The following is a 26,372-nucleotide window of genomic DNA, read 5'->3' as shown; positions in this document are numbered from 1 at the left end:
AGAGAAATGCCTGAACTGACCAGAATGAATGAATTTGTGTTTTTAATGCTGCAGCTGGTAGACTGTAAGATTTCACTCTCATGTTTTGATCTGTGAAGCTACTTTCAAAGGTTCCTCCTCGTTTACATCCTCTCGTACTTTATGAGCTTTTATGGTAAGAAAAATTATGAAGTGGGATGTTGATGTCCTAATCAGTATTTGTTAATAATAACTTTACTAAACCAAGATAACCCTAACCATAACCCCAAAAGAGGGTTTGGATGGAGCAAGCTGTAAATCTGGCTCTAAGACATGTTTTCAGAGAAAAGATTTTATTTTTTTTAATGTGTGTGTGTGTGTGTTTTATTGTTTTACCTTATTGGTGTTTTTTAAGCAGAAACATCACTTAATTTCCCCATTAAAACAGTTTAAAAGTTCCCGTGGCCAGTTAGTAGAGCATGGCACTAGCAACAGCAAGGAGTTTGATTTGTATACAAATGTATATGAAATATTGTATATAAAAATAATTTTTATACTATGGGGCTGTTGAATTCTTGAATCGGATTGGTTGACAAATGTTCTAAGGTGTGCAATTATTTTCAGGGAAACGCACGGCTAAAGTAGTTCCAGGCAGATCTTGAACGCATTACATGTCCATATCACTTTGCCAAATGATTTCAGTTATTTTAAAGTTATATTTGCAGCCTACAACAGCAAAAGAACCAAAACCCACAACGACACAGACCAAGCAAATAAATATAGTAAACGATAGGATAAAAACATCAAATTATTTCCGTGTTTTTTGCCACAAAATTACGTTTTATTATGTACGGAAACACATACAGTCTTTCTCCCGCACTCTCTCCACTTATACGCACACACACATTCAGTACGGACACACACACAGAAATGTGTTGTCAACGTTGCTCTGACGATTGTATCAATAAAATGGTTTAGCAACTTAAAAGCTACATGAGATTTCTCTCTAACGAGGTAATAAAAATGCTGTTCTTGAAGCAGATATACTTACAGTTTCACTATTTGTAGAGACGCTGCTGCCGAACACTGTTGAGAGATGCACAGACTCATGTAACTGTATTAGTTCGCTATCAATGGCTTAAGCCTTTGTTACTAGCTCTAAAATTACATCTTGGAATTAGCAACGGAGGCATGGGATGAGATGCGCAAGAAATTAGTCCACACTAGAACGTTTTTAGTACAAAAACCTGACAAATGTCTTGAAATACATCATTTGAACAATGTCTTGGGGTGTGGTAACCATAGTATAAGCAGAATAATTGACTCCGATCTGTTGAATTATTAGAAAATAATGCACACCCGAGGTGTAACGGCCACACATAATTATTCCGAACGGCCCTTCGTCAATTATTCCTTACATAAAACATATATTTGTAACTAGCGAAAACAATTCACAACGAAAGCAAAACTTTATTCAGGAAATATAATGTGAAAACAAGTGCTATTGTCTACAGTTTGTTGTCTTGTATGGATTTTATCTTGTTTTAAGCATGTTTAGATATGTTTGGCAAAAAAATCATTAGGAAATTATGTTTTTATCTTTCATCAGCATTGTGATGGGGATTGCACTGTATTTTATTTGTGTCTTTGTGCTTCTGCAGTATGACCCTCGGTTTGGGGACGCCTTCTGGAACAGCAGTAAGTTTGGGATGGTGAATTATCTGCTCAGAATGATGAGTAGCTGGGCCATCGTCTGCAGTGTGTGGTACCTGCCTCCGATGAGCCGCCAGGTAAGGCCCGGCATGCACGCAAACTCACCATCTCTTTGAATGCAGTAAAATCTCTGTGGTATGAATGACCTATTTTTGCGTTGGTCCATTTAATACACAAATCAAACACAAATGAGCCTGAGTGGGTTTGGACAGCCTGTCTGAAGTTTTGTCCGCCCACCACAGATTGGAAATAGACATCTGTTTTTGCATGTGGGCATGCAAATAAACAAATAGACCATTGTTTTTGATGCATGTGTAAGCTCTCGGCTCTCCAAAAAAACGGAAATGGTCACCATAGGTAAATCATTGTGCTAATGTGTTCCGCCCCACCTTGAATGTTACAGAAGTTCTCTGGAAAATCACTGGAATAATTTTGAAGCCCTTCCTTGGTATATTTATTGCTTGTTTTAAAGTGCTCCTATAATGCGTTTTCGAATATTACTTTTCATGCAGTGTGTAATATATAGCTGTTTGCAAATGCAAAAGGTCTGCACGTCCCCCTGTAGTCATTAATTTGATCCCTTAGTCTCATCTTTCATCACCAAAATGACATATTTAATTTTTTTTTTCCTTGAAAAAACCTTGCCCTCATTTAGTATACGCGGTTCTAAGAATATGCAAATTAGCCCCGCCTCCAGTCACTCACACCAGCTCAGAGATCCACTCGTTGACGATCACACGTTGACCTGATTGGTTAGTTTGTGACGTCAGAAACACCAGTGATTTTTGAGACTGTCTTTGGTTCACTGCAGTTTTAAGGAGAAAATACTCAGCAATGGTGTTGACTTATGAATTTGTACATGGTTTGTCTTAAAGCATTTCTGACACGTGCTGTAAGCGGCAGACCAATCAGAACAGACTGGACCGTTTGACCAATCAGAGCAGAGATTAGAGAGACTGAATCTTTACACAAACTGTTTTCAGACTCTTTAAGAAATATGGTTATGTGTCATGTGTATTAAGTGTGTTTTGACCTTGGATGTATGTAAACCTATCGTAAGAGACTTTAATATTTAAGCAACATTACTGTTGCTTTAGATAAACCTGCTATTAAAGGGATAGTTCCCCAAATATGAAAATTTACAACGCACTTACATACATTTTTTGTTTGTGTCTGTTTGTTTATGAAAGTCATACACATCAGGGATGACATGAGGGTGAGTAAATGATGAGAGAATTTTGGGTGAACTATCCCTTTAATAGAATGTGCTGAAAATAATTGTAACAAGTATGAAAAAATCAATTTCAAACTCTTAAAGCACAAGATCAAGGTTTTTGTCAAGGTCTGTTTTGTCTCCCTCAGGAAGATGAGGATGCCGTGCAGTTTGCTAACAGAGTAAAGGCAGCCATTGCCAGACAGGGTGGTCTGGTGGACCTGCTGTGGTAAGTCGGACTTAGCTATGTTAAGGCCAAAGAGAAGTAATACAAATACTAATATAAGCCGTAGATGGAGAGATATGTGACAGCTGGCTGTCTTAAACCAGAAAATGTCTGGTCTTGGCTGGTTTAAGCTGGTCTCGTAGCCTGACAAATCCCTTCTACAGACTAAAGCACAAAGTACACTTCTTCTGTCCATGTGAGGTGTTGTGGCAAAAACAATAATTAAACAGTCATCATCACTGCATAAGAGACACCAAGAATCAAATTGTTATTTAAAAGATATTCATTCTCTTGCAAGAGGCTTAGTCACAAAATCACAGCAGCTACCCCGTGACGTGAGCAAGACCTGACACCCAGCCCAGGAAATTCCCTTCTTATACTCCTCCTTCAAGGTCTTTCCTCTGTAGTTTTCCACTCACCCAGCATGGCCACATCCAGCTGATTTAGAATAGAATGACCCCTCTAACCCCCCCTTGGCTAAATTATCTTCCATACCTAAAGAGTTAAAGGTTCTTAACCATTTGTCTTACTGTGTGTGTCTTGCTTACGCCAGGTGCACAAACATACATAAATTCCAGAAGAGAAACGAATGCTTAAAACCACACAATGTCTAAGAAAGTTAATGAAAAAAAAGTAAAATATAAATTTTTCTACAACAGAGGTGATTTTTGGGTGATTTTTCCATCACTTTTCGTCATCAGAAGCATCCGCAGACGTCCACGCCAAAGTCCCTTTAATACAAGTCATTTCACTCGGCGGCCATCTTTGAAATGCCTCTCGGGCATGCGAGTGCAGCTCCTATCTCTTTAAATGGGGAAACATAAAATTCTCCCAAAATGTTCGCCAAGCTTACGATTAAATTTCATATGTGAAATCACCAATGAAATCTGACAACAACTGTCTCATAAATTTTGTTTCTAACCGCTCGAATCATGACAGAAAATGACATATTTCAGGCTGGATCAAGCTAATGCGCACGCGTCTGACTTTCTATAGGAGCCAGAGATTCTAACTGCCGCTGCAGTGACCTGATGACTTTACCAATCAGCGATTGGCTCTTATTTAGAAGGCGGGACTTATTCCGCCATATTGAGCATTGCAATTTTCCCCATTCAAAATAATACGGGTGACTCATCTTGTGTTATTCTATAGTCTTTGTCCACACACACCGTCCGCATGCAGCCCAATTTTTGTGTCCACACGGACAACAGCACATGTGCGAGTGACTGCGTGATAACAAAGTCATCTAGATAAATCCACTAGATCAGAGGTCTTCAATCCTGCTCCTGGAGGGCCACTGTCCTGCAGAGTTTAGTTCCAACCTGCTTCAGCACACCTGCCTTTGAATATTCAAGCGATTCTGAAGAGTTTGATGAGCTGATTCAGGTGTGTTTGATTAGGGTTGGAACTAAACTCTGCAGGACAGTGGCCCTCCAGGAGCAGGATTGAAGACCTCTGCACTAGATAGTGCACATGCGCCGAACGTGTCTTTCCACGCTTGAGGCCAAAGGAGTATACTTTGAAAGGCTCGCACTCTCAACTTTGCACGAGACAAAGTGGAACGCGGAAAATAAAGTAAACCCGGGGCTTGAGAGACCAGAAAACCAGCTTGGCCATATTCAATTCAATTCAATTCACATTTGTATAACGTTTTTCACAAAACACATTGTTCGCACATCGAAAAATGTAGCATTGGTGCATGTTGATTCGGACATTAGATATTAAAGCTGGTTTTCTCAGATAAATGTCCTTTTCGTTGAAACTGGGTTTGTGTTTTTCTTTAGGGATGGTGGTTTGAAACGAGGGAAAGTGAAAGACGCTTTTAAAGAGGAGCAACAAAAAATCTACAGCAAGATTTTGGTTGGAACGCAAGCGGACCGCAGTCGTTCTTGAGGAGAGGATGATGATTCAGGTGAGGACCTGGAGGGCAAGAGACGGTTCACAGACCCGGACAACGGCGTTATGGATTTGTTTCACTTCAAATCACAAGAGCTGTCCTTGTTTAATTATTCCTCTTTGTGAAAAGGATCAAAGCTTGTCGAGTGTTAGGTCAGGTCGTGATCAAAACAGTCCACGAGATGCGTTTTGATGCGTAATGTTCCTTTGACCGAAGCCAGTGTAGCGTGTGAGTCAGTCAATAGTGGCCGGGTGGCTCACGAGGAGTCACAAGGATGCAATGTGATAGTTTAATGGTTTCTTTCTCTTTTTTTGTTTATTACTTGGTTCATTTTTCTTTCTTTTTTTTATTAACTTTTTTTTTTCTTTCTTTCTTTTTCTCTTATTATCATTTACTCTTAACGTATCATTAGGATGCAATAAACTATTAAATCTGATGGCCATGAATGGTTCAAGGAAACGCCTCATCAGGCTGCACGTAGGTGTCCGAGAGTTTTCCGTTATGCACTTCCATCTCTCTGCTATACTTCTGCTGCGCAAGTCACTTTAATCCTGGATTTTAACTGGAGAAAACTGCAGAAATATGCATGGCAAACCTGCAATTTAATTTGAAGATGACCTTTGCAGACATGTAATCTGCATTGACCTTTCAAAATACGTCCATGAAAACAATCAAGCCTGTGTGAAGGGTTTGAGAAGAATTGGTTATATATTGTTCGATTTTTTTTCTTTCTCGTCCTTGTGTGCCAGATCCGGAAGTCTTTGCCATTTCCATTCACATATGGAAGTCAAACCTTAAGAGTCTTAATGATATTGGCCAAGTTACAGCCAATTGAAAACTCAATGAACTTTTCATGTTCTTCAGGTACTGCATAAATTCAGATTAAAAACATTATTTGTGATGTTTAAACAACACTATGCTGCATGTACTGTATACATGTTTCCTAAAGGATTTATTTTTATTTTCAGATCAACCAACCGTAAAATTGGGACAACTTGTTAAGCAATAGCAAGACTATTTTAACATACTTTTTTTTATTAAAGGGATAGTTCACTTTGAAATAAAATTTTGGTATGTTTTAGCTTACCTCAAGGGCATCCAAGATGTAGGTGTCTTTGTTTCCGCAGTAGTTTCAATTTTGATATTTTTAGGTCAAACCGTTCTTGTCTGTCAGTCATATAATGCAGGTCTATGGTCACCACCTTAAAGAGCATGCACAGAGAAGTCCAAATTAAACAATTCCCCATCGTAAGTACACACTGATGGCCTAAAACACGAAACGAGCGGTTTGTGTGAGAAAACGAACAGTATTTATATCGTTTTTACCTCTACACAACCACGTCCAAGTGATCTGAGGGCGCGCGCGCTTCCTGGTGTGTGACGTGTGCGCGCGTTCTGGCTTAGTTTGCGCAAGCGCCGGAAAGTGTACAAGAGGTAAAAACGATATAAATACTGTTCGTTTTCTCACACAAACCGCTCGTTTCGTGTTTTAGGCCATCAATGTGTACTTACGATGGGGAATTGTTTTAATTTCGACTCTGTGCATGCTCTTTGAGGTGGTGACCATAGACCTGCATTAAATGACTGACAGACAAGAACGGTTTGACCTAAAAATATCAAAATTGAAACTACTGCGGAAACAAAGACACTTACATCTTGGATGCCCTTGAGGTAAGCTAAAACATACCAAAATTTTATTTCAAAGTGAACTATCCCTTTAAAATACATTTTAGCACAACAAAACTCAGAAACTCTGTTGCAAGATTGGATCTATTACATTGCTTTTAAAAAGTGCACACAACACAGTTATTGGATCTCTTCTCATTTTAAATAATCTGATCTGGTTCAGTAAGTTATCTGACTGATTCAGACGATAACTGATGACTCATTGATGACTGTTTGTCGGTAACTAAAAACAATGTTACACTATTGACCACAATTTTATCAGATTTTCGTGTGATTATTTTTTTTCGTTTTCTGTTTAGACCAATGTGTAAAAAAGGCAGACAGGCTGAATGAACATGTAAAGTGATGGAAGGAACAGTATTTACATGTTTTCACCAAATACAAGTGTTCAGAGACGAGACCTATGCTGCATCCCAATTTGCCTACGTATACTACGCCCTAAAAGTATGTACTCTTTTTGTGAAGAGAAAGTTCATACTTTTGACTGTGTCGCAGAAGAGTAGACACGCTTTGGGATATACTATCACCTCATTAAATTGCGTCTTTTAACAATGTCAATGTCACTTTATTCATAAAGCACTATTTAAAACAACAACTGTTGACCAATATGATGTACATAGCATAAACATTAATACACAATGAAATAAAACGGATAACATGACACTTTATCATCAATTAAAAGCTATTTCAAACAAATAAGTTTAACAGTCACTTTGTCGCATAGTTACGCGCATCTTATCACTGCAAACTGGCCTGCCAATCATCTTGTCACAGTTAACACATTTCATTTCATTTCCTTCTGTATTGGAGAGAAAAGAAGTAGCACGTTGATCTGTGGGTCTTTCATGTGGAGAAACTAATATTTTTGCACAATGATGCATTTAAAAGTTATTAGCCAAATGGATCTTTATAAAAGTTTAGTGTGGTTGGAGTTGAAAGATAACACGGATACCATTAAATCATATTTTTTATCAGGTTAAATGTTTATTAGTCTCTCAAACCCCTTCATCTAAACCTCTCTGCTTAACCATCGGTTGCGCACATCCACCATATTTGTGGTTTTTAACACTTTATTTGTGTTTGTAGTTCTGAACTGAATTCTCCTCCAAAGCACAATGGATTGTGGGTAATATTGGCCGTTAAGAGTGTGCGCGGATCCACACTTCGAAAATATACCAGAAATAGTAGACCATCTGGGGATTTGTGGCGTACTCTTTTCAATAGACTATGCTTTGGTACACACTTATTCTAGTTAGGATTGATTTGGGAGGCAGAGCCACTTCCGGTTTCCTCTTCGGTCTCTTAGCAAAACAATCTTTTTGTGAACGTCACCAAGTCATAGTTTTATGTAACAGCAGCGGCTTTGGGCATGTGACCAAAGATGCAAATCTTATTGGTTGGCCAATTATATTTTCAGTGTGATGGAGATTAGAGATTAGAAAAGTGTTGGATTTACGGCATGCTAATGTTTGTGGTGTTCAAATTTAAATATTTATCGTGCCGAATTTTCGCACAGAACATTAAGGCCTTAACTCAGCTAAGAAATTGCCATGTCGTTACAAAAAAACATTGGCATAACAGCTAAATACTGTGCTGGAGAAAACACTGTATGCAACTACTATCTAGCTCTAAAACTAAAGCACTTAAGGGCTCGTAATGAACGCTAGCAGTTTCACAACGTGAACCCTTTTTACTCTCTAAAAAGAAAATGTACCACAGGTCTTGTTTCAGGACTATGTTTGGTTACAACCACTAACAAACAAGATGTTGCTTGTTTAGCTTATCGTGTTAAAGCTTGAGTGGCATGAGCCACATGTGTAAAGCGGTTTCTCAGACACTTTTTGGCTTCTAGTGAATATGATTAGTTTGTATTGAATGATATCTCATTCTAAAAAAAATCACTCAAGCTGTGAAGTTCTGAATATTAACCTTCATATGTGTGTGTGCAGCCATCTTGCACCAACCTAGATGGTTATTATTAGGATTTCTCATTCAACCATCATCATAATCATGTCATTAGTCGTTTGTAAGAGCAGCGTGTCTCACAGAGCCTGGATATTAGCTCAAGGAGGCATGTACAGTACAATGGAGTTTTGATTCAAGAAAGTGTGACAAGTATTTAAATATAATTATCCCTCATCTACAAGCTTGAAAGTGGAATTGAATTGGCCCCATGTTGTGTTACTCCACAAAATTACATCTTTAAAGACAAGTCTGCCTGTAATAAAGTTTGATTGAGTAATTAAAGCTTTAGATCTCTACTGTGATCTGAAATGGTACGACCGCATACCAGCGTGTGAAGCAATTCGGCTGCTGGGCTCAATATGTGGGAATGACTCTTTTCTCTACGCTTTTAAACCAGTTACTGAGCGCATATAAATGGCTCTGTCAGTGGAAACGTCGTGAGTTTGTATAAACATGTCAAGGATTGTACCATATACAGCTGCTCATGTTTTCAAGTACTCTGGTTCTCAGCTTTACGTGGAGGTTCAACTGGAGATTTCACTGAAGCTCAGCGTTGTGGGAGCCATTGATAATATAGGACTTATTCCAATTCACTGACATTGTGCTTTTTTTCTCATATATGTTTAGCAATTCATCAGTTCAGTATCCTTCTGGGATCCAGCAATTCAGTCTTCTCTTTAAAACTTAAAATTAACAGGCTTTTCCGAGATACAAAATTGAATGACAACTTCCTTTTGTTGTTTTTAGAAATTTCTGACATTTATAAAAACATCTGCTTCTGCAAAACAATGATTGTATTGAAATATTACTGTATTTCAAAAAACTTTATTGAAAAAGCAGCAGTTGTACTATTTTATTTTGTAATTCACTAGCATTCAAAGGTTTTTGAAACAAGTCTGTTATGCCACATTTATTATTATATATAAACATACAGTAAAACAGTAATATTGTGAAATATAATATATTTTTAGGTAACTATCCTATTTTATTGTATTTTAAAGTTATTTTTTAGCAGCCATTACTCCAGTGTCCAGAGTCACATGATCGTTAAGATATGTTTCTTGAGCAACAAATCAGCATATTACAATGATTTTTGATTATTATAAATGTTGAAAACAGTTGTGCTGCTTAATATATTTGTGAAAACCATGATCCATGATGATGATTTTGTAACATTATAAATGTCTTTACTTTTAGGTTTAATCAATTGAATGCATCCTCATATCATCCTTGAGTGATAAGTGTATTATTATTTATAGTTTAGTGATTTATTAATTTTGGAAGTTGTCAAAACCTGTAGGGAGACATTACAGGTCAATAGGGTAAAAAAACAAACACATTCTCATTGGTTTAGACATTCTCACAGCTTTTTTTGTATTAAAAGTTCTAAAACATTTGTTAATATAAACTTGCCTTTATTTTTTAATAAATAGATCCTGATGTCCAGTATGGAAGAACAATAATGTTTTATGTTTCAAACATGTCATTGTAGGATTTAAAACATGACCATTTTTGATGCAAACAAACACACCCACAAACTCGTTTTGCTGGCTCTCATGAGGATTTGTATCATTTACTGTGTCTTTGACATTTTCTTTGATATTGTATTAAACAATGCTACTTTTATGCACAGTAGACACTACAAAAAATCGTAATATCCTTTAAATTAGTCCATCCTACAAGAAGAAAGTGTGAGATTTGTACATTGTCATTAAATTGGATTAATGTCACCATCCACATTAGGTGAGTGGGTGTTGCCAGTGATTTGACTGCTGCCACGCTCTAAACCAGCACCTGCCAATCATCCACCTGTTTGTCACTGTTCGTTAAAAATGTTCTAATGTGATACAGTCATGTACAACTATAAATAATATGTCATACAAGAAAATAAAAGAACTTCAACACAACATTCTGTCAGTTTCAAGTTTATGACGAGAAGCGTTTCTAGTATCCTTTGCTTTTGTGGCTCACCCATAAAAAGCCTGTCCCTGAGTAGGGATCAATCATGAACGATTCGTTCATTTTGAACATGTCTCGGGAACAACGAGTTTTCTCTCTGATTTGTTCATTTTGCGAACATCCCAAAGGTTCTGTACAGGAAACAGAAATGATTCGTTCATCATCGATCATTCGTTCTTTGTGACAGCCGAATTGGATTTGGAAATTAGTTAATAATTCCCAACCTTCCTTACAAGTAAGCGCGTAGTTATTTTTTTTTTTACTCTTACAGTTACGTGATGCGTCTCTGGTCTCAAATTTCTTACACTTTATAATTTTTTGAATTTCTGTCATGATGGTTCTTTTCCATAACTCATGATAAAACGAAGGACTCGGACCTAAAGATTCGAGAGGTGTACTAATCATTTCTGTTTCCTGTACAGACTGCAAAGCTTCAGACTATGGGACTGCGACGTGACAAAAGAACGAATGACGTGGATAGGGAGGTGAGGTGAACTAACAAGACTGCATAGCCTGAAGAATGAATCATTTTCTTTTCCTAAGTAAAGAATGAATCATTGCTGTTTCTCATCATTTGGCTATGGCTGCATAATAGTTCTTTACAGTAAGTAAGTTAATGTGTTAGGGGATTTGGCTATAACCATGTGTCATTTAAATTATATTCTGCTGAAATGAACAAAATGACTTCAAAAAAAAGATTCATTAATTTTTCTGAACGAGACTCAAAGATCCGAGTCAGTAAAATTATCCGAACGTCCCATCGCTACTGCGGAGGTGGAGCAGGCTGTAAAAACAAACGGAGAACTTGACATTGGTTTTAGGCTCTATATTGACGTATTTCTGGAGAACTGTGTCAAACATTGAACCAAAGGGACAAGTTGTTCTGCCAGAGTCCTTTCACTTAACATGAATTATAAACATCCATTCAGCCTGCTGTTGCTGGGCTGGAGTCTGACCTGAGAAACAGAGAATTTCCTTCATGGTGACATTTCACTTGAAGAGTGCCAACTCTTAGGTAACACCCTGTAGACCAAGAGGGGATACAATGACTTCACCCAGCCAAAGAGCTGATGGATAGATCACAACACACACACAAAAAAAAAAACTGCAGTAAATCGCATACTTATTGTTTTCACATGTTCGGCACAGAGGATTAGATTTAGATGTTAACAGACCTTTAAAATAGCCAATAGTTTTCATCCGGTGAATGTCACTCTTGCATTACCATGTGATGAGTTCCAGATCTCCAAATCAGTTTTGATGGAACATTCAAAATGACAAACTGACTCCAATTAAGTGTCTGCCAGGGCACACCGAGCATGTGAACACATCTTCACAATTACCTTACCTTTACCAGCTGTGAATCCATCAAATTAACTAGATTATGAACTGATGTCTTTATCTAATTTGTTGTTCTGCAACAGCACAGATGCAGAACAGAAACTATTGACATCCGTTTTTGTTGCTAGTGGGACTTTTTACATAATATAAATGCCATGATGCAATAAATATTGCATGAGATGTTATAAATACCATGAATATTGCATATGGCATCGTTATTAAACAATAACACATATTGTAGTATTGAACAGAAACTATTGAACATATTGAACAGAAACTATTGACATCCGTTTTTGTTGCTAGTGGGACTTTTTACATAATATAAATGCCATGATGCAATAAATATTGCATGATATGCTATAAATACCATGAATATCGCATATGGCATCGTTATTAAACAATAACACATATTGTAGTTTAAGCTGAGACGCAGAAATTTGCTTTCAAATGCTTTCTGTTGTTTGCACTCCACATAAGTTTTTGTAAAACCTGATTATCATGTTCTCCAGCCTGATGCGAGAACGATCCAAATAGCAATATTTTGCTTCAATGGAAGGAAATCTGACCTTTTGAACAAAAGAGTTCACATGATTCATGTTACAAAATTACTTATTGGATTAGTGACCTAAAATCTCCAAACTCCAAAAACAGATTTAAATGTGGTTGCAGACATTTTACTTTAATGCTCTTACTCTCCCTCTCTCTCGAAATGTATATATATATATATGTAAATATGTATATATATTTATTTATCAGGGGTGTTTCCTCCGAGGAGGCAAGGAAGGCAGTGCCTCTTCAAAAAATTGTATGAGAATATAATCCATATTTGAAAAATAAAACAATGCGAATATTACAAAATGTGATATTAAAAAGTGTATAAATCATGATATTAAAAAGTGTATAAATCACTTTTTTTTTTTTTTTAAGTAACACTGCGACACCCGCAAATAAAGTTACAGTGGGAGTCTGTGTCTGTCTTACCTCCCCAGAGCCCATTGACTTTTAACAGACCCCCTAAAGCATGCGCTGGGTTTTATGGGGGGTAATTGAGAATGAATGGGGAAAATCGCATGAGACCCATTGCGCTATGATTGATTATGGTTAAATATGATTGGTTTGTGCGATAAATCCCACCCATTGTTTTCATGTGCTTTCGTGAATCGGTCTGAATGAACAAAATGATGCCATTTAATGGGAAGACTAATTAAAAACTAATTAAACAACTCAGCCATTTAAATATCATCGTTTTGTCATGTCATAATCTAATTTGAAATGGACTAAAAACATGATGACTGTATGGATTTTTTAGTGAGCAATGGTGAGATTAAAGGTACATCTTCGTCTGTGATCAGTGTTTCCGAGCTTGATAACTGATGAAAATAAGTTGACTATTAAAAAGAACAGCTGAACATCAGTTCACAAATAAAATATATTGTTTAAATTTGTTCCTTTAGTTATTATTTTGGAATAAATGTAAAAATGCCTTAAAAAAAAACTAACTTGATGGGATTTATACTTGGTTTTAATGAATTAATTACATAGTTAATGTAAAAATACAAAATATAATTGTATTTGGTTTCTCTTATATATATTTATATTATGGGGTTATTATACATTATGGGGACAGAATGTATGTTATACTTTATGGGGACAAAATGTCCACACAAAGATGGCAATATCTGAAATCCTTGTCCTTGTGGGGGAACAAGGAAAACAGCTTATAAAAGGTGTATTTTTATTTATTAAAAAACCTAAGTTTTTTGAAAATGTAAAAATGCAGAAAGTTTTCTGTGATGGGTAGGTTTACAGTATACAAATCATTGTCTGTGGAAAGTCCCCAGAAAACATAACGTGTGTGTGTGCATTTGTGTATAATACAAATTATATGCAACACTTTTGTGTGTGTACGTGACCTGACATGAATTCAGTAAGTACAGAAGGCCTAGATACCTCACTTCAGTCAGGTCTGAATGACAAACGGAAACTTTGACGCTTCTCATTTGTACAGTAGCTCTCAGTACTACATGTGTAGGGCGGAGCTTCGCCTGCAACATAACATTGACAGCGCAACTAGTTTGGTTAAGTCTGAAACGGCAGGAACTCCGAGGCTACAGATGCTTCGACGCTGGGTTAATTCAGCTTAAAATAAGAACCTAGTCCGATTACCATGAAGACAGGAGGAGAAATCCCTCCGTGTCAACCGCTGAGCAACTGAAGAAGAGAAACGCCGTGAATGTGAATGTTTCCTCATGACAGCAGGAGTAACGTTAGAGATGCGAGCGTTGCTCTCTTGGGCTCTGTCTTCAGGGCGAGATTGCTAGACTTTTATAATCTTATCTTTAAGCCGTTTGTTATTCCTCGAATAAAGACCTGAGAGTGGGATTTCCGTCGTAAGATTAGACTTGTCTCCAGCTTGCTTCTTATCATGGAGATGTACACGGACGTCTTACTAGTCACTGCAAACGTTGGATCACTGTTTGACAATGTAAGTCGCCTCTGTTTACATTCCTTATTATTTTCCAGGTGGAATATTGCTCAACATCATAAATGAGTTACGCAACAAATTATGTTTTACTTTTGTTATTTAAACTGGTCCCTTTGCAGCTGCACGCATTTGACTAGTAACCTGCTGTTCAACGCTATCTGCGTTTGCTTAGGTAACGTTAATCTTAAAAACAGTCGTTATATAAATATAGGTAGGCCAAATCACCCTCCTAGATAGCTGCGTTTTAAACGGCTCTGAAATGCGCTATATTTAAGTCTGTATAATTTTATAACTCAACCGTTGTAATATTAAGGGGCCGTTCACAAGGGACACCGCCATGCGTCATTCTGCGCTGTTAATTTTTTTTTTAATGTAAACACTTTGTAAACACTGCATCTTTGACCGTTTCATTTTCAGCTTTGTGCGTCTCGTTTTAAGTCGCCGTATCTAGTTAAAAGAAGTTGAACTTTTAAAACGCTTCTCGAGACGCCAGCGTTTTGTAGCGCTGCGTCTCGCTGTGTTTGAACGCAAGAACGCGTCCTGCGCGAGTGGCTCCGACGCCTCTCTCTCATCAGTGATCAGTGGACGTTCTCATGCGGCTCCTCCATAACGCAGGGACTGCTGTGAACCCACTTCAGGTTTCCTTCGCTCCACTGGGCCTTTAGCGCACGAGTCCCCAGTCTAGAGTGATATCCTCTCCCATTCACTGTGTGCTGTCTGACAGCACCTCCCCACAGGTCTAACGACCTATCACACACCGCGCGACCGGCCTTGTGTGTATTCAAATAAAACAGGAAACTGACAGCGAGTTGTGAGAATTCAAAGCGCTACCGCGAAACTGGGGAGTTGAGCAGTTGCAACACTACTACAAACTCTGGCCTGCAGTTATGAACTAGAATAAGACGGGATAATGTCAGTCTATACTGAAGAAAAAAATAATATAGAGAAGAGAAGAGATTTCTTTGGAAGTTACTTTGAATAAAGTCCCACTTTAGTCAATAATGTTATGTTGGCATTACTGCGTGTGATGCAGTAATGCAGTAGTTTATTGCAAGTTTTTTTTTTTCACATTTCTTAAAAAAAAATGGCAGACCATTTTTATTATTAGTTTTACTAGTACTTGTTTTCAGTTTCACTAGTACTTGTTTACTAGTCCTTATTCGAGTGATTTGTATGTGATGATTTAAAGTCACCATGGAATCAAAATTTGCAAATCTTTTTTGTGCTTGTGTGTGGAATGTTGCAGTATTTATTATAAATGATTGATCCGTGCACATCGTATTTTTTTTAAGTAATGTGTTCTTGTAATATTTAAAGACCCATCGTGGTGAAAATCACATTTTTAATGTTTATATGTGGTGTTGTAATATACTTTAAGACAAACCATATGCAAATTCATCAGTCAACTATCCAAAGACAGTTTCAAAAACGCAGTTTGAAATCAAGTATAGGTCTCTGCAGGAGAGTATTAGGAGTTACCAGATCAGTAGATGAGGCCATAAACGGAGGGGCGTTTTGATTTGTCACCTGATTTGCCCACATCACAGTGAGGGTATAGGTTTAGGGGCGGGGGCGGGGTCGAGTCGGGTGAAGGGCATCATTTTCATTGGATGATTTATAAACACCAACCAGTTGGGAAACAACCACAAATTTAGAAACATGCAATTTTGTTCTGCGAAATCGCCTTGTTCTCTACGTCACAAATATGTTGTAACCAATCCTGTCAAGATGTGGCCGGGCTTTAGCATATCATTTACTATACTGTGAAGCAGGGGTTTGTCAAGAGAAGTCATGTCCTGGTACATTTTCTGTTGATATGAAACATTTGGTACGTTTGCCGATTATGTATAGGATTTATATTACAATGTTATGATGAACTATATGCCTTTCTCCACTGACGTTCTAAGTTGTCAAAGCGTCTCTAAGGATACTGATTGTTAGAAGGCAGACTGAAATGGTGAACGGGAACATGGTTTGTTTAACATTAGCAAAACATTATTAGCTGTTTGATAACATAGTCAAGCAAAAAGCTAATCATATTAATTACCATTATGTGTCCGACGTTGTAGAGAGCAATAACGCATTAGGCCTACATATGTTCAAACATATATGGCTGAATAAACCAGTATTTCCTCTTGTCATTGTGTAGCATTTATTACAGTAAAATTGACTGAGTGTTGACAGGTATTCTGGGCTTGTGTGATTGAGCGGAGGCGGGGGTAATTTGCAAATTCATGGGTCCGCATATGTTAAATGAAGCAAGGGTGTAGAGTTACATTGAAGGTATTTTAATGCATGAAGAAATTATTTTCACAGGAAAAAAAACATTTAAGTATGTCATTGTAGTGATCAAAGATGAGTTTTGAGGGATAACATTATTGACTGCAGTGGGACTTTAATCAAAGTAACTTCCAAAGAAATCGCTTCTCTTCTCTGGTGAGTTTTTTTAATGCGAGGAAGAATAACCGGTCTCTCATGAGATCAGAGCAGTAGTAAACCAGAACGATCCAATCAATTCCCGAAAGACAAAAACAAGTCCCAACCTACAGTTTTTCTTGCTCACAATGTCACAATAGTGAAGAAAAGACTATGACAACTTCCAAATCATTCCGATTTCTCTCTTCTCCCCAATCACTGTCTTGCCTAAACTGTCCTCTCTTATAAAGGCCAGAAAATGTTGCTTGATAATATTAGTATAAAACAGATTCTAGATAGTTTTAAAGAATAAAGGTTGAAGCCTGACACAGTGTGCTCAGTCGACTTTTAGGGAAACCATGATACCTTAAAACATGAAAATGTCCATACATTATGGTGGACAGTGGATATTTTGGTGAAAAACAATGGTTAAATAGACTGTATATGTTTAATTCCAGCACCAGGTGATATCATATTGTGAAACCATAGACAGTAGATTAGTCTCACATGCAACAGTAAGACACTTTTAACTCTTTCCCCAGCACCGCAGCATTTTTGATCATTTGTACAAAACTTTAATCGCCCCCATAATATTTTGTTGTACGAATATCTGAACAAAGAACAGAGCCTCTGCTCTGAAAAAAAAACAAAAACATTTTATTCTATCTATATGCATTTTTTTTTTTTAATCAACAAAAACAACATTTTAAACAAAATACTGAGAAAATCATGTTTTTGTCAAAGAACCACGTCTGGGTCAGATTCAGAACGATGGTCAAAACATAGATGGAGTAGATTGAGTCCATCAACACAGTGCTACACCTCATTTATATGCTTTTTAATGTTTTATGATTGTGTTAGCTTACATGTGCGTAAGCAATGCTTCTTTCGATTGTTTCTGCTTCTTCGCTTGTTCTTGGATCCGGAGATACTGTACTATTTCAGAAGATTTGTAATAGCATCCCCCCACCATTTAACAGTAAAAAAATGGATTGCTGTAAAATTCTGTATGGTAAGTATGGTAAAAGAGTTAAACTGGATAGAACTTTTAGCTCAATTGCTTCATCAAGTTTTTAACGTAAGTAGTTTGTCCACTGCTTGCGCTAAAGGCATGATTTATACCATGTCAAATCATGAGGCTTGATGAGGTGAATAATTATCTAAATAATTCGATAAAACTGGATAGAAAACTACACACTTACACTTAAGGAGGGCCCAAGCATTGCCTGAAAGCCAGGCAATGCCCACGGGCCGTTGGCTAAACGTCTGATGCATATGGCACACTTATCTGGAAACACTTCAGGAGTTTCAAAGTCGTCATCTGATTGGTTGAATTCTACTGGATGTCCAGGAGACGTGTGTGTTGTGTTTATTTAACGGTCCGCCTGGAAACAAATGCCGTGACGCCAAACTCCCTCGTGGAGGAAGAACGCCGTTGTGTTTACAATTGTGTCAGTGAACGCTTACCAGGATCAACTAAACACTGGATTTTCAAAAGTATGTGAAATTCGTGGCTCCATTGTTGCGGTAAATTTGCACAACGTTCTGGAATGAATAATTTATAGATGCACGCCGGCCTGTTATTGAAGGGATCACGACTTTACATTTTCACGCACCTAAACCTTTTGCGGAAGAAAACGAACTGTGATTGGTTGCGTTACGTGTCAATCAAACGTCCTCTTGGGCGGTCCTAGGCCAATGAAAACTGTGATAGAGTCCAGACCTTCTGCTGTCAGTCTGAATGTCCAACAACCCCCTATAGCATTGTTGCTTTATTTTTGTTGTTTAGAAAATGTTAAAATCTTGTTGAAGAGATAATTTTGCCTCAAACTATGTATGTTCAGCCCAGTCTTTCCGGAGTTGTGTTTTAGTTGTATTTGTTAGAGCATTGGCTTCATTGTGTGTATGGAGGACTGAGGCTACAAGTGGAAATTTGGCCCGGTACCCAGTTTCCTCCGGCCATGTTTGGCTGAGAAAAAGCACATGTCACAGCCCATTGTGACTGTAAACAGATGAATATCTTTTCCCAAAGTACTTCAACCCTTCGTCGCTTCTTTTTTGAATAGGTCAGTAGAAATGTTGCAGCAGACTTCCAAAAATGGTTAAATTTTTCTTATCCACAAGAAGGGTTTACCAGGCCTTTTAAGTTTTGCAAGATCCTTGAGTTTGATGTATTTAGCTGCGATTCATCATGTCTAATGAGGTGATAACATTTAGTGAAAGGCCGAATCTCACAGAAAATGCTTAATGTCATCATTTCCTAAAAGCATTGAGCCTACAGTAGCTACTTAGTGCTAATGGTTTCCAGGATTCACTTAGACTTACAATGCTTTTGATAAAATCAGCCCTGGTGGTTCACCTCAAAGTCTAAATAAATACGAAAATATAAAAGTAATAAGTGATTAAGATTTTCATGACAATGACCAAATTTTTTTCAGCATAAATAAAATTTTGGTCAGCAAATATCACCATGATGTCTACTAAAAATTGTACTTTATACAATATGAATTAACTACATGTACTTACTAGAGTTAGGGTTAAGGTTTGGTTTAGGGTTAGTTACTTGTAATTATGCATCATTTACAGTCATTACTATAGTAAGTACATGTTGTAATGTGTAAGTACGTCACCTTAAAATGAAGTGTTACCAAATGTTGAAATATTTACAAATTTGATCTTCATTACCGTAAAATGATAATGTCACAGTGCTAAACAAACCCTTCATGTTCCTAAAAATAAACCTCATGTCGTATATTCTCATACAGAATATAAATTCTTATTTAATACATACATTTTTTTCTTAATAATCCAAACATTTCTTAATGTTTTATTACAAAATTTGCACAAAAATAGTCTTTTAGTTGTTCCAACACTATATCAGATCTCATAACCAGTTATCACTTTTGTCAAAAATGTATCAGAAAATGTATGACCGCGAGGCACATTAAGGATTCTAGCGTGTTTTCATAAACTATCTTCTTGTATTTCTTGTGCTGTCATTGCAGAGCAACAGTTTGCAGAGAATTTTGCTAAACAAGTTAAAGGAAAAACATTTATGGCAACAATTACTTACTTGAATAACAACAATTTAGTTTTTGCATACTTGCGTGAAGTATGCTTCTGGCTGAAGACTCTTTTGTCAATGCCCTTTTGTTATGCAATGAGCGTTTCAGCAATGAGTGATCGTTTTTTGAAAACTGATGGCTTCTTTTGTAGAGTTGAACATGTACGTATATCAGATAAAATCATACAGTCATGATGGAATAACCGAACGCACAGTTGCAACTATATCTGATGAACTCTTTATCAACACTTCATCAGAGCTGTTTAAAGCTTTCTTGTCCCTCTGCTAGTGTCCCCTATAGATACTGCAGTGTTTACCTGACATTTAAAAGTACGCTAACTCAATGTAATTAGTTCTATGCTATTTTAAGTCAACTGTAAGGAGCAGGCAACAGGAAATGATGCATTGCAAATTTGGGAAATCCTCTTGAGAGTTGAAATGAAGGAAGTTTCCATTGGCCTCCCCACCCTTTCAAATTCAGTGGAGCTAAGAAAACAAAGATAGTGAACGACAGTCCATAAAAGGTCTTTATAAGATCAAAGTAACATTGTAAATTGCATCAGATGCAATTCTATTCTGAGCCCTGTCAAATTCACTACAGTCAGGGTCTGCTGTTTCCATCCATTCTTTCACGGCTGTGCAGTCAAATTCTCGTGACCTGGTTTCACTGCATGCTTGACAAGTCTGAGGAAGGGAGTGGTCTGTGTTTTCACTTTTTTTAGTGGTCATTGCGTCAAAGACACGCAAAAGCAAATGAAACTGCAAAATGTTAAGCAGACACCTGTGTTTTAGATATAGGTCTAGTAGTCCTGTACTTTACTATTCTGCGTTGAGTTAACAGGAATTTCACACTTGTGGTTATATAGCAGACCACGGGGGGCACATATCTGTGACACTGATAAAACTGGTCTGTTTTGTAGCAGCCAGTGTTATTAGGAAGTAGATACAGATATTTTTGAATATGTTGCGTATCATTCAGTCATCTGTGGCTGTGCTTTTTTTAAACTACTTATTTTACTAAATCCATGAGCAGGGGTGTGAAGTAACGAATTAACGAAATTGTACTTTTTAAGTAGAAAATGGTTCAAGCCCAAAATGGCAAAACACTAAACTTTGAATAGTCTTAACCACAAATGATTGGTCAGGAAATGAGCTAAATTTTTATGCACTTCTTAAAAAGCCATTGCTGTCTCAGGAAAACATCGAAGACAAAATGAAGTTTTTGGCTGAATATGGGAAGTTTGATTCAGAGTGGTTCTAAAGAGTTGTGTGAAGTGATGAATCGCAATGAACCTCGAGTTTATGTCGGTTTACTAACTTGGAGACATTTTTCAAAAACTCATGAACTGTTTGAAGCCATCAACATTGGGTGGAACAACACTCACTGTTCTTGTAAATAGCTGTCTGCAAGTTTACCCACATGGCTTAAACATTTAAAGAAAACAGAGGGGAAGGCACTATGTTAAGTTATTTTATCTACAGTATAGATAAATTGATAGTTACTTTATCTACAGTATTTGTGTAATTCTTGCTAATTTCCTGACTAGGGATTTTTTTATTATTAAAATGGTTAAGACCATTAAAAAACCACTAAATATTTTGCCATTTTTGGCCCATTTTGGCTTGACCCATTTGTTGTTTTAATTTTATTTTTATCCACATCTGTCTTGTGACTTCAATCGAGATCAGCTTCTTCCTCTAATTTGAAGTATCATGTTTCAGATTTCTGCTTACTAAACTAAGTATATGGCTATCCTTTTGGTGCGAGGTTTCGGGTATTCCGTAAAAGTGCCATGTTCAAAATACGGGAAATTCCTACACCCATTTATTAACTTCAGCATATCCACTTTTTTCCTATGCCCCATTATGCTTTGCGTGAATTAAGGGAGTAATGAAAGGGAGAAAAAAATATGTACATTGTACAATGAAGTGACATTATTCTACTCATCCTTCAACCATCAAACATTAAAAGGAAATTGAATTGTGTAAAAGCATTATCAAATTACTACAACACACCATGAGTAACCCCAAAAGCGTGATATTTCTGCAGCTTTGTTATGGACGTGTTAAATATCACTTTAGTAATATTTGTCTATATTATGTAACTTATGTTGCCTTAATCAAAAATGTTCATTGAGTGATAATATTTCAAAGTGTTTTCTGTCATTTTGACAGATAACAAATACTGTAGTTACCTGCTTTAGAAATGTCCTGCTAATAGGGATTAGAGGTACAAATTGGAGAGAATTACATTTTAAAGCATCTGTGTGAAAACGAACTTGGAAAGAGACGTGAGGATTTGGAGAGAAAACGAGAGATTCTTAGTGCATTCCAGTGAATCATTCATGAGCTGTATCGTACAGTAAACCAGGAGAGCAGACCACAAATGCAACGTATGTTGTCATTCTGTTACAGTGAAATACAAAGTAAAAGAGAAAATAATAATGAGGAAAAGAATGCAGAAGACTGAAAAGAGCTCTTACCACAGATATGCTTGTGATACCATCACATTTAAATACCAAGCATTACATTCTTCTGACATTTAAAATAAAATACATTTGAACTACAGATCACTTTTCTGAAGGCCAAACAAAGGGGTTTTGCTTTCACATCAAATTCAGTGTCTCCTTGACATGAAGACAACACTACAATTTACTGAAGGCTCATCTTTTATTCTTTGCATATGCCTTTGGCCGGACATTATGTTAATATATCACATAATATTTCATATCTGGACTTCAATCGAGGTGTTTTAGGCAGGTTAGGATCAGTGTTCTCTGTTAGATAGAATACATACTTTTGTGGGAGACTATGAGCTTTGTAACTTTGCCGATATTATACATGCACAAACAGATATATTATGCACTAAAGGAAAAGTAAGACATTAAAAAGCATCATATGACCCCTTTAAAACGAGTGCACTTTCATGATTGTTTCTTAACACTTAAGTAAACGTTTAAAGTTTACTTTGAAATGATGTCAAATTAAAAGTTTTACGTTAAAGTGTTTTAAACTTTTTCTTTAAATGTTTGAAAAAGAAGTTGACTTTCTTGTTGACTAAAATACTTTAGTTTAAAGTACTTGGTTATTATTTTTACTGTAGTGTGTTATTAAATATTGCATTTATAATCATATCAAATAGGTCAAAAAAGCAAGTTCAGCTAATTAGATTTCATATAAATGTAAACTATAATAAATCATTTTTCATTTACACAATTAACATGTAATTGAGTGTCCAGAAACATGACATTCCCAGTTCTTAGCAGTATTTTAAAATGTACTTCTTTTTCACAAGGGTGTGCTTGAAATGCCTGAAGTGCTTACAAATATCACACGTTTGATGTCATTGAACCTAGTTACCTCAATATCAACCTTCATAACTGAAATATCTAAGCTCCTTCCTGAAACCATTTCATGTTTTAGAGCTATATGGCTGCTGGCTTTATCAAGTCGATCCTAATTCCTTTGCCTTCTCTCAAATACAAGGCATTTCTGCTATGCATGACCTGCCGCGGCAGGTCACAGATCTTCAGATTCAAGTATATGCATATTGAATGCACTGCTTCATTCCCTAGAGACTTCCTCAAACCACTGTATAGTCTTGCATAGTTCGTGTTTTTTTTTCACTGGCAAAGTAATTTAACACATTTTATTACGAGCACGAATTTACACAGCAAAATCCCCAGAGTTAAATTAACTCTGCTCAGAGAACATTTGGTCCCTCTCTACAGAGAGTTAAAATAACTCTGAATCAGAGTTAAAGTTAAGGAGATACTTAAGTGATTAATTAAGTGATGTTTGGGCATTAATGATGAACACCTGCTGTCAACAAGCAGAATCACTGAATAAAAGAGAAACAGTAAGAACAGAGAAAAAGAGAAACACAAGAACTAAAACTGACTTCCAGCCACAGCCTTAGATGAAATCAAATGAAGATAAAGGAAGACGTTAAATCTCTCAAGATCTCAGCAGAGGAGGATTAAACAACTCCACAAACAGCATTACCAGCTTCACTTATTACTAACCAGACTGACTTTATTTCTGTCAGACGTCTTCAGAAGTTTTTATTGAGAATTAACAGAGGTTTAGATGTTGACGATTTATTGAAAATGTTTGGTTACCATTGTGGTGATCAGTGTTTCCTTTAGTTGGGCAGTTTGACACTTAACAGTTGCAGTAACAGTTTGTAACAGTTTTTACCATAACACATAATTTGTTGCAAAGAAAATGAAGAAGCAAAAATGATCAGGTGATATAGTATAGTGATATCAGGTGATATCTCTCTTGCCACAGACTTTCTGAATTTTGGTTTTTAAAAAAACATTATGGGGATTTTTTTTTTTTGTAAAAGACACAGACATCAAGAATCAGCATATGAATCTCAACAATGGTGACATGTTTCATGCTGCAATGCTTCCTGGGAACCATGAGTTTTATACTATTGTGGCTCCCAGCATGCATTGTGGCATGAAGCATGTCACCATTGTTGAGATTCATATGCTGATTCTTGATGTCTGTGTCTTTTACAAAAAAAAAATTCCCTATAATGTTTTTTAAAAACCAAAATTCAGAAAGTACGATCTGTGGCAAGAGAGAATTGTTAGTGAATATAATCTATTAACATCAAATAACCACTTTTGGACAGTGATGAGATAAGTGCCTTATTCTACTTTTTGTTGTTGAAAACTGTATCACCTGCTCATCTTTGTTTCTAGCTTTCTTTGTAACAAATTACGTGTTTTGGTAAAAAACTGTTACAAAAACCACAAACTCGCAAAAAAAGGCCAAGAGTCAAACTGCCCAACTAAATGAAACACTGATCACCATAATGGTGATCAGTGGTCAATGGTGAACATTTTCAATAAATCGTCAACATCTAAACCTCAATAAGACCTTCTGTAGACGTATGACACCAATTAAGTCAATCTGGTTAGTAATAGGTGAAGCTGGTAATGCTGTTTGTGAAATTGTTTAATCCTCCTCAGCTGAGATCTTGAGAGATTTAATGTCTTTTGTCTTCATTTGATTTCATCTAAGGCTGTGGCTGGAAGTCAGTTTTAGTTCTTGTGTTTCTCTTTTTTCTGTTCTTGTTGTTTCTCTTTCCTTCAGTGATGCTTGTTGACAGCAGGTGTTCATCATTAATGCCCAATCATCACTTAATTAATCACTTAAGTATCTCCTTAACTTTAACTCTGATTCAGAGTTATTTTAACTCTTTGTAGAGAGGGACCAAATGTTCTCTGAGCAGAGTTCATTTAGGTTATAATCCCAATTGATTATTGGTCATTTGTTTAATAGTTTAGCTACGTATTCGATTATTCTATTTAACTCTTTAACTCTATTGAAATCACAATCATTCATCCAGATTCCTATAATACTTCTCGCACCGGCCGGGTATACGACCTCATAATCACAAACTCGTCAGTATTGGTCATTAACAGAGGCGATTTACTACTACTTTTTAGATAACTGCACCATGCTTGTTAATTACCAAAAGTATATTATGTAGTCCCCATAGGTCTGTACACACTAAATTAAGGCAAGACTATATTTAACCATTACCATAGAACCAAGCTGACCAACTTAAAGGTTGTCTAAGCGATCCCGGGAGACGTTTCTTCTTGTTGACATTCGAATTATTGTCAAACAAAACGGAGGCTAGCTAGACCCTCCCTCCTCCTCATCCGCACACTAACCCCCGAACCCCACCCCCACATCATTCTTGTCGGTTATTGGCTGGAACAGTTTGTTATGTTTCGTGCTGCGGGTCGCTCTGTTTGTTGCTCAGTTTGTTTTTGTTGCAGTTTGTGGAGCCTGTGGTGTCTACAGAGACCGCGTTTTTTTACAGTGTGTTCAGGGGACAGGCAGCTAGCGGATAGTGAGGAGATACATTTTACATTTTTACATTTTATTCATTTAGCTGACGCTTTTATCCAAAGCGACTTACAATTGCTATATATGTCAGAGGTCGCACGCCTCTGGAGCAACTAGGGGTTAAGTGTCTTGCTCAGGGACACATTGGTGTCTCACAGTGGATTCGAACCCGGGTCTCTCACACCAAAGGCATGTGTCTTATCCATTGCGCCACCACCACCCCGAGATGTTTGCGGTATGTGACAAAAAATGTTTTGGCCTAAAAAACGCATGACATGACTTAGAGCACCTTTAACTTTCTCTAATGGTCCCACGTACACTTAGTTAGAATAATACTATTCAATAATCAGAGGTTGAGGCTCCTCCCTATTTAGATTGGTCTAACAACACTCTGTTGTTCTAAATGGAAAACCCCATTATTAGCCTCTACATTCTAAATATACATGACTAATGCCAATGTGTTAGTCGGAGCTCTAAAACTTCAGCTGAGCTGTATTTTAGTCCATTATTAACCTGAGTGTAGACTTGTGGTGTTATGGACTTAACGTAATCTACTTGAGTCAATCATTTCAGAGT

At 36.9% G+C, this 26,372-nt stretch overlaps 2 protein-coding genes across 3 annotated transcripts in view; both read left to right on the top strand.

Annotated features, from left to right (window-relative positions):
* LOC307173148 (glycerol-3-phosphate acyltransferase 4-like) overlaps positions 1–26,372 on the top strand; it is a 58,407-nt gene that overhangs the window by 29,396 nt on the left and 2,639 nt on the right. For both annotated transcript variants that reach the window (XM_079896015.1, XM_079896016.1), the window contains 3 exons: positions 1,620–1,748; positions 3,034–3,113; positions 4,895–5,022. In XM_079896015.1, coding sequence (XP_079752141.1) covers positions 1,620–1,748; positions 3,034–3,113; positions 4,895–5,003 — 318 coding nt within the window. In that variant the 3' untranslated portion in view covers positions 5,004–5,022. The remainder of the gene's footprint in view (positions 1–1,619; positions 1,749–3,033; positions 3,114–4,894; positions 5,023–26,372) is intronic.
* The window catches only part of inpp5l (inositol polyphosphate-5-phosphatase L), a 31,891-nt gene continuing 19,432 nt past the window's right edge, over positions 13,914–26,372 (top strand). The window contains exon 1 of the mRNA XM_079896019.1: positions 13,914–14,443. Coding sequence (XP_079752145.1) covers positions 14,384–14,443 — 60 coding nt within the window. The 5' untranslated portion in view covers positions 13,914–14,383. The remainder of the gene's footprint in view (positions 14,444–26,372) is intronic.

The sequence above is a fragment of the Squalius cephalus genome (assembly GCF_949319135.1).
Source record: "Squalius cephalus genome assembly, chromosome: 16".
Taxonomy (NCBI): domain Eukaryota; kingdom Metazoa; phylum Chordata; class Actinopteri; order Cypriniformes; family Leuciscidae; genus Squalius; species Squalius cephalus.
Note: the sequence above shows the minus strand (reverse complement) of the source record. Positions and strands in the feature narration are given on the sequence as shown.